This window comes from Hydra vulgaris, chromosome 05 (assembly GCF_038396675.1).
Source record: "Hydra vulgaris chromosome 05, alternate assembly HydraT2T_AEP".
Lineage (NCBI taxonomy): Eukaryota > Metazoa > Cnidaria > Hydrozoa > Anthoathecata > Hydridae > Hydra > Hydra vulgaris.
The window spans coordinates 22993184-23009997 of record NC_088924.1 but is presented as its reverse complement, the minus strand read 5'-3'; the positions used below and the strand labels follow the sequence as shown (position 1 = coordinate 23009997).

The 16814-nt window shown below is 26.8% G+C and overlaps 1 protein-coding gene across 2 annotated transcripts; it reads right to left on the bottom strand.

The window, feature by feature from the left end:
• Positions 1-2450: 2450 nt before the first annotated feature.
• On the bottom strand, positions 2451-15782 carry LOC136071902 (synaptotagmin-15-like). Of its 2 annotated transcripts, XM_065797679.1 has the most exons (5): positions 15654-15782; positions 15236-15281; positions 13554-14341; positions 4028-4148; positions 2451-3337 (listed from the first exon to the last, which is right to left on the bottom strand). In XM_065797679.1, exons 2-5 carry the CDS (start codon positions 15252-15254, stop codon positions 3024-3026), a joined length of 1242 nt encoding a protein of 413 aa, XP_065653751.1. In that variant the 5' UTR covers positions 15255-15281; positions 15654-15782; the 3' UTR covers positions 2451-3023. The 2 variants fall into 2 exon arrangements, with proteins under 2 accessions (XP_065653751.1, XP_065653752.1); XM_065797680.1 differs by lacking the exons at positions 15236-15281; positions 15654-15782 and adding an exon at positions 14470-14540.
• Between the last annotated feature and the right edge of the window lie 1032 nt (positions 15783-16814).

The window sequence follows — 16814 nt, the reverse complement described above, 5'->3', positions numbered from 1 at the left end:
TTGTATTCTGAAAACATTGCTGCAGTTTCTTTTTTATATTCTAAAAACATTTCTTTTAGCATTTTTTAAATTTCAACAATTGTGACTGCCATATTTATCAAACTTTTCTACTATTATTTTATTTTTTCTTCTTTTTTTTGTAAATAAATATATGTTATTATAAAATTTGTTTAAAGATTTTTTTTCAGCCGTAAAAAAAAACACGTCCGCTTTATCAAACCATACCTGATAAATCAATATCACTTGAAGAAATATCTAATTTGTTACCTGTAACCAAAGTAATACCTAAAGTAATTAAACACCGAAAAAACTAAATAAACACTTTTTCATTCGCTTAAGAAAAAAAATTCCTTTCCCTCAAACTTGCCTCAAATCTTTATTGACAATATTGAAATTAAAAGAGATCCAGTCACCAAATTTCTAGGTGTTTATCTCGATGAGAACATTACTTGGAATCAACACATTATTTATATATGCTCTAAAGTCTCTAAAAACATTGGAGTTTTATACAAAGCTCGAAATTATCTCAATAACATAAGTTTAAGACAACTCTATTTCTCATTTATTCATTGTTACTTAAACTATGCAAATATTGCCTGTGGAAGTTCTGAAAAAACTACAACGTCTTTATCGCTGTCAGAAACGGGCAATTCGCATAATTAACTTTGCTGATCGTTTTTCTCATTGTAAACCTTACTTTATTGAAATGAGAATTTTAAATATATATGAACTCAACGTCTTGAAAATTTTATATTTTGTTTATATGTGGAAAAACAATCTATCTCCTCCAGTCTTTAAAGATCTCTTCAATTTAAAACCAACCAACAAATACGAACTTAGAAATATAAATTTTTTAGAAAAACCTTTTTGTCACACAAGTTTTAATCAATTCTGTCTTGCCTATCGTGCGCCACACCTGTGGAATAAACTTGTTCTGCCAAATTTTGATTTTGATCTAACTAATTCTCTTCATCTTTTTAAAAACAAAGCAAAAAATTTTATTCTTTCTCAAGATAACATTTTACAATATTACTAATCACTTGAAAAAATTTAATTTTTTGTCATTTTAACTTAACTTGTGAACTTTTTTTTTATTTTTATTTTTTCTCACGTTTTGTATTTTATATTGTTTACAATATTTTGCTAGTTTATATTATTTACAGTTTAACTCGTGTAAAAGATTAATATATATGTATTCTTCATAATACCTTGCACTTCACAATTATTGTAAATAAAAAAATATTAAAAAAGATGTAAAAAACTATATATTTTATTATATTTTATAAGGTCCCGATGACAAGATCCTTGTGATCTTCTTTCGGAAACCTAGTTTATATTGTTAGTCTGCTATATTTATATATTTGCAAAAGTATTTTATTAGTTTATTCTTTTGTATAACGACTGACTTTGTAAACTGAAATAATAAAATGAAAAAATAAAAAAAGTAAACAAGGTAAATGTTAGAATTACCCAGGTTCACGGCTCAATGGAGGAGAAGGGGGGGATGTAAGAAACGGTTTCACCAATCAAGAAAAACATAGCTAAAAAGGAGCAAGCTAATAAAGAAAGGAACTCCAAGCAACAACAAATTCAGTATTTTTTTTAAGTTTGTTAATGTTACATTTTATTTTCAATTCATAAAAAAAAAATCAATGAAGTTTATTATATTGTTTTTTGAATCGGAGCCTCAAAACGCTAGGTGAAGCACCACAACATACTAGGTAATTTGAAATGCGATTTTAAGAAAATTAGGTTTTATTTTCTTCACGCATCTTTTTAACACTGTTTTTATTCTTGAAGTCTTGAAGAAACGTTTCTGATAATATTTTTCAAACTTACTTTCAGAACGGCTCAAAAAATTTAAAACTGTTTAAAAATCTTTTTCAATGGGTAATAGATTTCCTTATATTAAAAACTGTTATTAATTGTTAATACTTCTTGTTTTTTAAAAGTGTTACTAAAATATATCTTGTTTTTTTTCTGAATTTACATGCGATTCAAGAGAATCAAAGCAGTTATAATTTTGCTTGATATTCTTATTTAGTTTTAATTTTCTTAATATCGTAAAAAATTGTTATTAAAAATTAACTAGTTTACTTTTCCCCAATTATAGAGGGAAATGTAAACGTTTTTTTTCTTCATAGAAATCGATTTTTTTAAAGATTTTCAAAATATTTTTTCTTAATTTTTATATATTTGTATAATGTAAAAGATTCTCTTTAAAACAAAAAAAAATAAACATAAAATATTTTTTCTTTAAAAAAATATTTAAATTTAAAGCTAAACCGTTTACTCTTACCCAGTTTTCTCTGAAAATATTCTTTTATGCCCCACTTCGCTCCACTCTATTATATATATTGTCACTACCTTATATGTTGTAACTTCAATACGAGACTGCATATCGTACAAATACAATGAAAAACTATCGGATGAAGAGAAAAAAAATGTTATGATTTTTGTGTGATTTTTTCTTATTAATTATTGTTTTATAATTTTACAAAATTGCTGTTTAAAGTTTAACTTTTTATAAATTTTTACAGCAAGTCAAACGGCATTATTAAGTATTTTCTCTTTTGAAAAATTTTAGGCTATCGATGTGCTACTTTTAAAAAGTATTTATATACAGTTATTTATAAATACATGCTTTATAAATATATACTTTATAAGTAAAAATTGCGCGTGTCAATTATTAATCTCGAAGTCGCTAATTAACAGTTGTCTTTTTTTATTTACAGTTTATGAAAGACGAACGATAATTGTAGTAATCTTTAAATATTTTTCTGTATATTGGGTTGTGAAATTTAATCAATATCATATTTTGATATTTGAGTTTATGTTGGCTTAATTTGCAAATCAGCAAACTGTTACGCAAGCGTTATGAAAGCACTCGGTTACGCAACACAAGTTTTTACTTGATTTGTTACTGATTATTATTCATTTTATTTTTTTTTAGCAACGGTTTCTAAGAAGGTTAATAAGCTGCCATTATCTTTGTTAAAACATGTTTTTGTTTATTTATTCTGTCAACTTTTGAGGTCGTGCCACTCTTTTATAACTTTATGAGAATTTTGTACCATGTTTTCCCAGTGTTCTAGCTCTTTGCCACGTGAACACATATTTCCACCAATAATAAAATAGCCAAGAATACGATCGTTTTTTATTCCCCCCGTACATTGAAAAACCTCAAAATGTAAGCAACCAGCATCTAGTTCGTTGCTATTTATTTTAAACTCCATAGTTTCATTATATAATGGTTCGAAAGTACTTTTAATTATTGACGTTTTTTTAATTTTATGAACTTTGCTGAGAACAAGGTATGTGATTTTGACGTACGTGTCTGAAAAATAATGAAAATATTTATTAATACAGTCTTAAATAATAAATATATAATAAAACTGTAAAAAAATTAAATAAAATTAAAGTTTATTGAATAGAATAACAACTGTAACACCACTAACTTACATACTTTTTGTTTTGGATTAAATAGGCTTATTACAGTATTTTTGTTTTTAATTTTTTAATCATAAGCCATAATAGCATAGGTTAGTTTTTATTTATAGCACTCCATATTTGAAAAGCTTTTCTTTAGTTGTTTTTAGAAACGACGTACTGGTGAACTTTTAAGGCAAAAATACCCTTTAATATGACTGTTGGTTTTGACAAAACCATGACAATAGCTTGCTTACCAAGTTGTATTTATTTTTTAAGAAAAATAAATTAAATAACTCGATTGTGTACTCTACATACTACGCATTTTTATTTAGTTTTTATATTTATTAATTTTAATTAGAAAATTGCTTTAATTTAGGCTGTATTTTAGTAAAGACGGAAATGGTTTTTTGCTGAAAGTTTATTTTCTTATTTGATATTTATGCTGACACAAATAAATACGTAATAATAATAAATATTGTTAAGATACAATTATATATTAAAAACTACGTTTAAACTATAATAACTTATATTTAGTGCCTAACTTAACCAAAAGTTCTTTTCCTACATTTATTTATTTTTTAAACAATAATTTTACCTGGAGCAGATACTCCTAATTCTTCAAACAGCTGGGAAGCTCTTATCACGTTGACACTTATCCGATTCAAATCTGGGAAGTGTGTAAGCCCAATTTGCAATCTTCCAGATCCGGCGCATACCTGAAAAAGAACAATTTTTCTTAATAACATCTTTAATAACATTAACATTAACAAAATTTTAGTAATAATAATACTTTCATTTTAATTTTGAGTAAAGAATAAAAATATGGACTAACTACATAAGGTACATGACTTCAAGGTACATAAGGTACATAAAACTACATAAGGTACATGACTTCAAGCAACAAAATTAAATATATTTGCTTGTTTTTACAAAATTAGGAATAACTTTAAATTTTCTAAAGTAGTCGTAAAAAAGTATGCATTTATATAAAAAAGCGTATATGCAAAGTATATTATTTTGTGAGATTTCTATTTAAATAACTATAACAGGGTTTCAAAAATACACTCCTCATTAGAGGGAGGGCAGAAATTTAAATTAATTTCGGTTTGTAAGAAATAAATAATAAATTATACTTCACATTATTCATATATTTCAACAACAAAAAAAGTATAGACTTTAAATAATATATAACTAATATAGCACTTTTCATTAGTTTATGAAAATGTATTTTGTTATAAGTATAAGTAAAAAAGGAAAAAAAAAATGCAATGGAAAAATTTAAAAACAGTTTTTAAATTACTTTTCCTAATTGTACAAACAGATTTTGTATTAGATCAATTTAAACAAATAATAAAAACTGTAAATATGTGGTTAAGTATACCAAATACACCTATCTAGTTATATACCTTTAGAGTGGTCTATCTAGTTATAAACCTTTATTTATATATTTAGTTATATACCTTTATATATATCTTGTTATATATCTTTTCAGTAATTTATCTAGTTATATACCTTTTTAGTAGTTTATCTAGTTATATACCTTTTTAGTAGTCTATCTAGTTATATACCTTTCCAGATTTTTGAAACTTCAATAGTTATTCTGTATAATAAGAAATTACCAGAAATATAAAAAAACTAATCTAATATTGACTATAAAAATAATAACTAATTCTAAAACCTACAATAATATATAAACAACTTTAATTAAAATCAAATTTAATTATCAAAATATATTTATAAATATTGATATATGAAAATAAAAATATTTATATTTATAAATTACTTTACTATAACAGGTAAAAGCATCGTTTTTATAAGATTTATTCAAACCGTTCCACAGTGGGCTAGAACATACTAAAAGTTAGCAAAAATAGAAAACACCAACATATAGTCATATTATACATCCATATATATTCGTATTATTCATCTAAGCATATGTTTTTGGGTTCAGGGAATATATTTTTGACATCAAAATTAAGTCTTGATTACTCTTATCGGCGCGCTATAGATTGGCGCATTTTGGATTTTTTAGTGTTTCTGATTTGACACTTTTAGTCGTAGAAAAATGTAAGTATGTTTATAAATATTATCATTATGTCAAATGGTAATGTTTTGTAAAAAAAAAATGTGGTGATTGGAGATTAGGAACAAAAATACCCAAAAAAGTTTTCCTCCTTATCCCAAATGTGGGGACATAAGTTTACGAAATAAGTTAATTGCTTTGTTGGTATGTCTTGAAAAAAATCATTTTAGGATAACGCAAGAAGATCTTTTGACAAAAGATAACCTGGTGTACATAGTGGATCTTTGTTTGGGGTACTGGTCTAGGATTTAAGCTAGGGACCTTTGTGTGTTCATACTGTGCTACGAGATAGATACCATGACTCATAGCTATCATAAGATATCAATAAAACACATGTGTCTAAAATATACATTCCTTTGACTAACAACACAAACCAAATAATTCTACTCCACCTCTTTTAAAATATCTCAGTTACATTTGTAACCATGACAATTAATGACTTTTACTGGCACAAAATATTGACTAACTTGTTAATTCTTTACTAATAGCCTTTTCAAGTAGAAACGAGTTAAGCAAAGAGTTAGTTTTAACTTTGAATAATGTGTTTCGCACAAATAAGCAAATAAAACAAGTAATTTAAGTTGAACATAATTATAGCAGCTTTTGATTTGGATAAAAAAAATAATAACTTCAGAATAGAACAACAAAATTATAACTTCTTTAGATTTATCATGGAATTTTAAAATTTGTGAATAAGTTTTGATTTTACACGAGCTGTAAAAATTAATATTTTATGCAGGGGAAAAATAAATTAAAATGTATGACTTTGGTCCTATTGGAATATGCTAGTAAATGCAAAGTAAATGCAAAAAGAATAAAAAATGTTAAAAAGATATAAAACCTTTTAGGAGCACTAGGTAAGGAGTTTTATGTCGCAACTTTGAGTTAATTTTTTGATTAATTTTTTTTTACAACGAGAGCAGAACTGAGGCAACCGCATTGTATTCATATACACTCAGATAATAAATAACTTATTCTTTGTGAGACTAGCTTATATTTGGTTGTTTCATCTTTGAATCTCTGAGTTGATTCGTGAAGATTTTAAAACATTATAATGATTTACATGTGCATATTCGTACACACTACGTTACCTATTTGTCAAGAAACCAGGTTTGAATCTTCAGACTTCTCATTTATCTGTTTTCGGGAAGCACTTTACTCAATCATCTTTCTCTTTTTTTCTTACTATTCACCTTTTTTCCAAGAATGCACTACTTTTAATATTATTTCTGATCAAATCAACCCAGCTCTTTTTCTTTATACACTTAACATTGATGGTCTTAAGGTTGATTTTTTAATTTTCTGCTGAAAGATGTGTTACCTGGATTCAGGCATGCATAAAAACTTTTATTTTTTTGGTTTCATGTACAATTTATGCATGGAGCATTCAACCAATAATAAAAAGCTTTTTTAACGTCCAAAAGACATTTAAAACGTTCAAAAGACTTTTTAAAAGACATTTTTTTTAAAATCGAATAGACTTTTAAAATAATTTAAAAATCTTTAACAGTGCTAACAAAGACAAGTCTAACATTTCATCTCATACATGGGTTAGATCTTTCATTTATGCGATCATTCTTCTATAATATAATTATATTAAGTTAAATGTTACAGTGTTCCGTGACGTCAAGTGGTTTGTAATTAAAGTGTGGATAATTGTTGTTAATATGTTTGTACGCTTTTGTATGTAATTGGTAATGTGTTCATATCGTTAATTTGAAATTGTAAATATGTTTATGTGGGTTGTAATGGTAATATTAGAGGTATATGATTTAGTTTGAATTGTGATTATAATTTTTTAAAAGACAAGTTCTCATTGAGTAAAGAAAACATCTTGACTTTATGTTATATTTCTGAGAGAAAACTACATATAACAGCTTGGGGTCAGAGACAATTCTAGAAATACAATAAGGGCGGGGGAGGAGGAGGGACGAATACTCAAGATGTATCGACTGCTTTCTAATGAAAAAAACATTAAATCTAAAAATCACCCGACTGAAATGTCTTAATGACGAGCCGAATATATTTCTCTAAAAACGAAATATAACTTAAAAACCACATTCTTTTGGAAAGAGTATGGGAGGGGAGAGGGAGGAGAAAAGAGACGGAGGAGATATAACACCCCCCCCCCCCACACACACACACACACACACACACACACACACACCCGTAGAATTGCCTCTACTTGAAGAATGCAGTGGCAAGTGAATTTAATTCTTAAAATAACTTATAGAGTTTAAATATTTTAAAAGTATAAAAACTTTTTTTTATTAAAGATTAAAATTTTAATATATATTAAAAGTTGTTTACTTCTAATACATATTAAACTATTGTTTTCTTATTTCGATAAATGAAAACATTATTATGGAAATCTTTACGATTACCTTAATTACAAATATTGTTTCCTTATTTGTGCTGCTTCTCCTGTTATTAAAAATCCGGACAAACTTTGTAGCTTCAACTTATGTCTAACAGTCTTTTATAATTTTATAATTCTCCCAATTATGTTGCAAATTTATTCTTCTACAATATACAATAGTCTTATTTTTTTCAGAACCTAATTAAACTAATTAAACCTGTCTAAAAGATCGAATAACCAAGAGGCACTCCACAAACGATTGTACAGTTTTGCTGGATTTGCATCCAGAAGAGAACAAAATTTTTGTTGATAACCGTTTTTTTAATAATTTCAGACACTAGATTAAACAAATCTGTCAAAATAATTCATTACAATCAGAGACGATTTTACGGTGGTGGTGGGGGGAGGGGGTGTCCCTTTCCCCCAAAAAAGTGATTTTCCGGTTATAGTCGGTTTTTTGATGAATATATTCGGCTAGTCTGTCATTTGACACAATTTGGTAAGGTGAATTTGAGAATCTTTTTTTTTTAGGAACCAGTTGGTACTTTTTACGGATTCACCTCCTCCCCTCCCCTCCCCCTCTTGTTTTATTTGTTGAATCGCCTCTGACTACAATGTTGAAATTTTTGATAGATTTATTGCAAGCATCTATCAGGGTTTGGACTAAGCTCAGTCCAGGGAGAATTTTAGACCAAACTTAGTAGAGGGAGAATTTCAAAAATCAGTTTATATTAGAAATTAGCATATTAACATTAATTTACTATTAAGTAAGTGCAGTTTTAAGGCTTTAGTTAAAATCATTGCTTATAATTAATAAATAATAGATAATTAAAATAGTAAAAATTGATACTTGAACGTTTACAGTAAAAGAATATATATTTGTAGTTATCGCTACAAGTAATCCAGACAAAGTTGGATTACTGGTTTTAATTCAACTTCAAATCTATTTGCAATCAATGTAAACTAATAGTGAAAACAATATCTAACTGTTATTAAAATAAATAAAACTTGTTTATTAAATTATTATTGATATTTTTTTTAAAGCTTAAATAAATGTGGTTTGTAACAAGATTTAATTTCTTTGCGTTGTTTCATCGTGTTGTTACAATATTTAGTTTAATTTTGATTCATTAACATCTATTTATAACATTTTATTTTATAATTTAAATATAAGCCACTAATCAATCAATACTAAAAAAGTAAAAATAATATTTAAACAAGCTTTTAATCAAAAATATGTTCAAATATATGTTTAACTTTAACGATTTTCCATTTTTTCATAAATAACACCTCTGATATAAATTTTGAGACTAGCTTTAATTGGCAATAATTGTTTAGTAAATTTGATAAAATAATTAGTATTTGGTCACAAATTAGAGCTTTATATTTCCTTCATCAATTAGTAAATAAATTGTCTGGTTATTTTTTGTTTAAATGTAAATTTAAATTGCCAAATTTTTATCAAAAAAAGCATGAAGATGGAAAGTATGTTGTTTCAAACCATTTCAAGATGAATGGCTTCTCGAAAGCTTCAATTTATAGTTATACGAATGGTTACAATAAAAATAAACCGTAGACTTGGAAACCTGGAAGTGGAAGAAGACCTACTTTTAATACACGAAACAACCACATCAAATTAGGAAAAATGTTAAACCATCGAAGAGGTGTCACTTTCAAAGGTTTCTAGAAGGCTTAGTTGTAGTAAAATCACTATGGAACAAATCTTAAAATGTTATAAAAAGCCTATTCTTTGTTATAAAGGAAAAAAAAGATCACACGGAACTCCTAAACAGAGGCTTTGGGGTCGCCAAAAAAGTAGTCAACTTTATTCAAAATATCGTGATCGAATTTATTATTTACAATGAGTCTTACTTTTTCGAAAGGCACACTGACTGGTGATAATACATACTATTCAAATGAACATAGTTTGACACCAGACATTGTCAATGAATGGCATCTCCCCATGAGAGGTTACATCAATTTGCATTGTTCCTTCTGACCAAGTGATAAACCAAAAGATCTATTTAAAAGAGTTATTTTAAAAGCAATTTTATTTGATAAATATTATTGAGACACCAAATACATTCTTTGGCCCGATTTAGCCCGACATTCACTATGCTAATTTAATAACAATTTGGCTGAAAACGTTGAAGATACGATTTGTTCAAATAAAGGACAACCCAGAAAACTTGCCAGAAGCTCATGCTATAGAGGATTTTTGGGCAATGCTTAAGCGTAAAGTTTACAACGATAGATGGTCTATAAATAATATAACAAGCCTTGAGCATCAGATTCGTTTTTATGCAAGGAGACTACAACCTAATCGCTGTACAAAAACTGATACAAGATATCAATACCAGATTTGACCAAGTTCAAAGATATGGAGTGTTGTGATATTTTTTTTTATTCATTTTGCATATTTTATTCTATCTTATTTTTATCATTTTTATTTAAGTTTTTATTGAAGTTTAAAGCCAGTCTCAAATTTAATCGTACAGGTGTTATTTTATAAGTTATCTAAAAGTACAACATCTTTTTGAAAAAAACTTTTTTGTCAGCAAAACTGCTGCTGCTAACCACCCTACATTTGTTTCGTTTAGTTTACAACGGTATCTCAAGGAATCTAAAACTATTTTGTTTTAATGTAAACTAGTGTTTTCCATATTTGCGCGCTACAAGATAACTAACAAAAATTATTTTTAATGATAAATAACGTTTAATGAGGAATGTTTATAAAATAAATGGTATTATTAAAAGGTCAGAAGAAAAATTTATTCAAATTTTAAAATCTAAGTATTATGTCTTACGTATGCTTTAAATTAATTTTGATTAAACTAGTGCGCAGTGGGTCAGAAACTTTTACTAAACAGAACTAATAGTTCGTTATATAAAAATTATTTAAGGACCATTTTTACACTGTTTACTAATTTAAGGATTACGATTTCAATAGCGACATTTGTTTAAATTTTGGGTTGCTATAAATACCTAAATTGTTTAGCAACCACATAATTTATTAGCCATTATAAATATAAACTAGACAAAAGTGATAACTTTATCGGATTAACCCCGTAATTACCACATTGAGTATTTTTATTCTAAAAATGTAAAACACTATAGATTTTTTTAACTAATAGTGACACCTGAAATGCCTGGCAATAGTTCATTTTACATAGTTACAAGCTTGAGTATCTTAAAACATCAAAGTAATAAACTAGACTAATATTAATGTGGTAGTCTGGTTGAAAATTTAAACACCTAACTACTTATTTTAGGTATTTTTATGCAGTTCCAGGGTTCTACTTTATATTTAATGAAAATACTAGATAATTCATATAAAAAGTAAACCTTTTTGTGGAGACAATATTATAAAAGTTTTGTTTTAAATTATTTTTTAAACCAAAACTCATATATTCTGTTTATTTAAAACAGCTTTAGCTTCTTTTTTTTTTACCATCTTGGCGCAAACAGCAACCTGATGCAAACAACAAATCTCATGATGAAAAAGATGCAATTAATGGCGCCAACCTTCTTTTCTTTGTTTTACTACTTGAAGCATCAAAATTTACCTGGTGTCTGCCAGATACTAGAGTTGGATGAGAGCAGAGTTGTCTTTATTAATGGAAGCAGTTAGAAGAATATTCTTATTAACAATTACAAATTAAACCGATATTGGTTCATTTTGTAGCCATTATTTTTTATTCTCTTGGAAACGAACTTTTCCATATTTGACATCTTCAAAATGAACTTTTGCATATTTGACACGTCGAAAATGCTTTATGAAATTAGACAAGCTATTATTTGAAGTTAAGTTTATATCATTTACAATGTAAACTTTTTGCTGACGATACAAAAATAATTTCAGTATTGCAAGGTGAGTCTGAGCAGAGTAATTTACAAGGTGATTAAGATAAATTGTTGAATTGGTCAATCAAATGGTTAACCAAGTTTAATGTAGATAAATGCAAAGTTATGCATATTGGACCAAATAATCCTCAATGCATCTATAAAATGGTAGATGGCAGTAATAATGATGAGACAAACTTAACAACAACCACTCTAGAAAGAGATTTAGGCATTTATATCTCAAATGGTTTGAAATGTGAAGAACATATCAATATTGCAGTTGGTAAAGCAAACAAGAAGTTAGGATTGATAAAGAGGTGTTTCGGTTATTTGGATGAAGAAAGCACAAAACTATTATTTACATCGTTAGTTCGTCCTCATTTAGAATATGGTGCTTCAATACGGAATCCTTATCTTAAAAAAGATATCGAGAAAATAGAAAAAGTACAACAAAGAGCAACAAGAATTCATCAATTAAAAGGTTTAAGTTATCATGAAAGATTAGATAAATTAAAATTGACAACGTTAAGTGAAAGAAGAATAAGAGGTGACATGATTCAAATGTTTAAAATTATTAATGGTTATGACAATGTAGTTTGGCATCATCCACCAGATTTTCTAACAAACTCAGTCACTCGTGGTCACAACATGCGTATTAGAAGACAATTAGTCAAACGATCAACAGTAAGATATGAATTTTTTACATATAGGATTTCAGAAAAAAGGAACAAACTAAATCAAGAAACTATAGATGCAAAATCTATAAACATTTTCAAAAACTCTTATGACAGATTAAAAACAAATTAACTATATTTTAACCTTAAGTAAAAGCTGTTATAGTCTAATAACTACTTTTGCTAAACTCCATACTCAACTCGCTGCGTTGAGTATTACAGCAAACATTTATTATTATTATAACTGCATCTAAAATATGAGAATTAGCTAACTTCAAGTTTTCTTGTATTTTATATGAATAAATATTTTTCATGTTTTAACTATAAACTATATAAAAATATGAATTACATTTAAAAAATCTAATAAATAGATATTATAAGATGTATAAATATTAAAACAAGTATGTAACACTAATCTAACCTCACTAATACTCAATTATCACATAACTATTTAGAATAAAATACATATAATGCTTTTGCCACATATAATTTGATACATCATTTAACTTGTAAAAATTAATATTAGAGACCATGCGGACATCCGCGAAATAAAAACCAAATTTATATTGATAATATACATATTGAATCTTGTATTTCAAGTCTCAAAATACTGGACCACCTTGTCTCAAAATACTGGACCGCAAAGGTATTCGACTATATAAGTGAAATTTTAAATTAAAAAAGTACTTTAAATTCACTTTCATTTGAAATCATTTTATTAGACATAACTTAAGTGTAAAATAGTGTTGCAATTGCTTTATGCTTATTATTAACACACAAAATATTATCAAAGAAAATTCTTAAAAAAAAAGATTTAAAATAAAATTTACTTTATTCAACAGCTTAGAAGCATATGCATGATAATTATACAAAAGTATATGCATTTTATAAAAGCTGAATGTTTATGCTATAAAACGGTATATAATATAGTAATTTTTGAGGATGTATTTTTTTTACTTTTGTCCACCACCTGGCCCACTGTGTTTGAAATTTTTTTTTGGTCTTCATGATAACTCAGCCATCATGGTGTTTTTTAGCATTTACAAAAATAATATTTACTTTATGTTTACTGAGATCAACTAATACTTTTTAATTTTAAAAAGGTCAGTTCTCTGATAGATTTTAATTTTATTATTATGTATTAGGTACAAAAAAAACTTACTTGCGAAAACTTTTCAACATCTCTTGAAACTTCAGTTACCATTGTTACATCTAAATCGCTTAGAGGATACAAAGCATGACCAATAATATTTTGACGCATAAATCGGTCTACGTCAAAAACGGTTATTCTTAACGTTCTTTCAATAAGCAAACTGTATGACATAGTGTAAATAAATGTTTCCTTAAAAACAGGATGGCGTGTTTTTCGTTTCATTTTAGATTGTAAGTATCGTTTTTCGTCAGGTAACAAGTATAAACGAATAAAAGGATCACATGTTGTTGATTGTGATGCGGAAGCATTTCGACCAAGTAAATTCCGAATTCTATCAACAGTTACTACAAGTTTTTCTGATTGCGCTAAGTATTCCAAATTAAAATAAATGCGACCGTTATTACCCGGAGGTAAATCATTGTCCGCATCGCATTCACTATCGTCACTAGATTGATATAAAGCTGGTTTAAATTGGCCAAATTTTGTTTTTATCACTCCAGTATCTTGTAAACCATTAATTGACAATTCATATTTTTCGCCATTACTATTCGATTCATTAAGTTTTTCGCTGCTCTGTAACGATCTTGTAAATACTGTTTGCGGAAGAGTAAATTCTAGCGTGTTTGTCTTTATAATAGGGAACTTTGTCTGGATTATTTGTTGCGATAACTCAGTTTCAGAAAGACGTCGGAAACGTTTTCCTTGTTGCCTTCGCCAGTAAAAAAACCAGAGCGTTGTACAAAGTATAAGAAAAGCAAATAAACCAATTAATACGCCTCCAAGTCCATACATCTGGTCTAAAAGTAAACGTTATTTAATTGATAAATTCATCACTGTTTATTGTTAAAAACTTTTCAAACAGTTAAACAAAATTTCTTAACGCATACAAATGAAAACTAAATTTCAGAGGATGAAAATGGTTTACTTTTAAATGTTCATTTTTTCTGTGACTTTAAAATAGTAAAAAAAAATAGTTCTGCATTTAATAAATGACGTAAATTTATTCCTTTGATTTATAACATCAAAAATAAATATAGCATATTGAAACTTCCGTAGGATAATATGCTATGATGATAAATTTATATAATAAAAAATTATTTATAAAAAAAAGTTTAATTTATTTAAAAACAATTATTTATAAAAAAGCGTAATTTATTGCATTATATAAATTACTTATATTATTTCACAAAGTTATAACAACTAATATTTTTAACCAGCCATAACAAGCATAAATCTAAAACAAACAGTAGGTTCTATTTGTTCATTTATGTCTATTTTTATATGCATTTAGATAAAAAAAAAGTAGTTTACGATTATGATGCAATCAAACATTTAAATTAATTTGTTATCGTGTCAAACAAAATTTAAAAATAATATACCTTGCAATATAATATATAATAGTAACGAGTTTTACGTATATATATGACAATAAGTAACTTCAAATTAAAAGCAATTTATTAAGATTTTAATTTACTGTATTTCCTGATAGATATATTGGTTGGAGTATAAAATATTACAATTATTGTTACAACACAACATGAGTTTAACATAATCTGAGCAAACGCAGTATTTTGAATAGAAGCTGAAAATCAAGTGTTGCCCCAATATAATCAACATATATAAAAATCTCGATAACTTGTTGTGACTTATACCGTGTTTATAGTAGTATTATCGTAAAATAAACATCATACCAGTTAAAAACTTCGTCATTATCGTTTGCCACTAATACTACGTATACTGAAAAAGAAAATGTAATAATAAGAAACACAAAGCATTTGTTTTGAAATACATGGCTTTTTAATATAAAGGGAGGAACGAAGATTTGAGTACACTGCAAAGCTAAATAGAGCATAAAAATAAAATAACGTTCCATTTTCTTCATCTTTTATTAGGCACATAAAAAGGTCTACTTTCTATAAGGCTCGGCTTAACAAATTTTATCAACGTCGCGACTTCTTTGTTAAACATTTAAATAATTTCTACTATATACTTCTGTTCAACGAATGTTGCGGAAAAAAATATCAAAAAAAAAAATGAAAAATGAAAACAAAGTCATCTACACAGTTTATAAACAAGTAAAAAAAAACTAAAAAAAAAACTTGAAACAACCTTGTAATAAAATCTGTCCATAAAGTGTTTTATTTCTCAGAAGCGAACCTAATTCATTCGGACTTAAGTACTTTTTTTTTTTGATCTCTAGATGTATATCTTTTAACACTACCTAAGGTGAATGCATTAATACAAATAATTACAACTATAAGATTCAAAAACAGTAAATCGGAAGGGAAACAAAAATATTTACAAAAACATCTGTAAGGAAGTATCATGATATCTATTATGTTCTGTATTAAACATGAAAGCAGGAAAAATATATGTAAAAACAAAGGTTTTACAAAAAAACATTAACAGCAATTGAAGCAGTGGCAGATTTTAAATTTTGATGTTTGTTTAAAGTCTGCGAATATTTCAGCCGTTTTAAATTGTTAAAAGATTGACAAATTAGCAAATTAATAATAGGATAATATAAAACCTTTTAAATCATTAAATAGATTGTGTCATGGAAAAAAATAAATAAAATACTGGAATACCAATAACAGTTTTGGTACCGGCTAAAATGACCACATAGGCGTGCCTAGCATTAAGCAAATAACTCAGCAAAACTACACAAAAAGTAAAAAAAAAAAGTGAGTAATTTCTTGCTTTTAAGTGAGTAATTTTTTTTTTCTGTATATCGTTATTATTTAAAAAATACAAGTAAAGTAGAAAAAAAAGATAGGAATAAAATTACAAAATAAGTTGTTACTAGTTTTTGGTAATCCAAATAATAAGTTAGTTGGTTAAATCACAAAGTTTTATTTACACTACAACTTTTATATTGCAAATATTAGGACACAAATAAAGATAAACACAAATCTATAACTATATAAACAAAACCAACCAAATATTACAGATTAAAGGAATTGTAATGCATTGCCTACCTTATTATAAACTTAAAACAAAAAACAAACAGAAGAAAAAAAACCCACAACTAATAAATAACAGTTTAATTAACCGTTTTGTAATAAAGCGAATCATTGTAATCACATTACGTTGCCTAAGATATTGCAGTTGTCAAAAAATTTATTTTAAACATTTCCTTTTAAACATTTATTACAACTTATAAAATCAGCCATAGTAACAGCCTTAGAAACGCTGGGGTTTTTTACCCTCTACTTAAGAGTAAAAATCCTTAATAAAAAAAAACTTCTTTGTAGAAAATCCAGCGGCGTG

Coding starts and splice junctions, on each gene's coding strand:
- LOC136071902 (XM_065797679.1), bottom strand. Junction 4,149..13,553: donor ATGTTGAAAAGTTTTCGCAA/GTAAGTTTTTTT, acceptor GTTCTTTTTCAG/GTATGCGCCGGATCTGGAAG. Junction 3,338..4,027: donor ATTAGGAGTATCTGCTCCAG/GTAAAATTATTG, acceptor ATTATTTTTCAG/ACACGTACGTCAAAATCACA.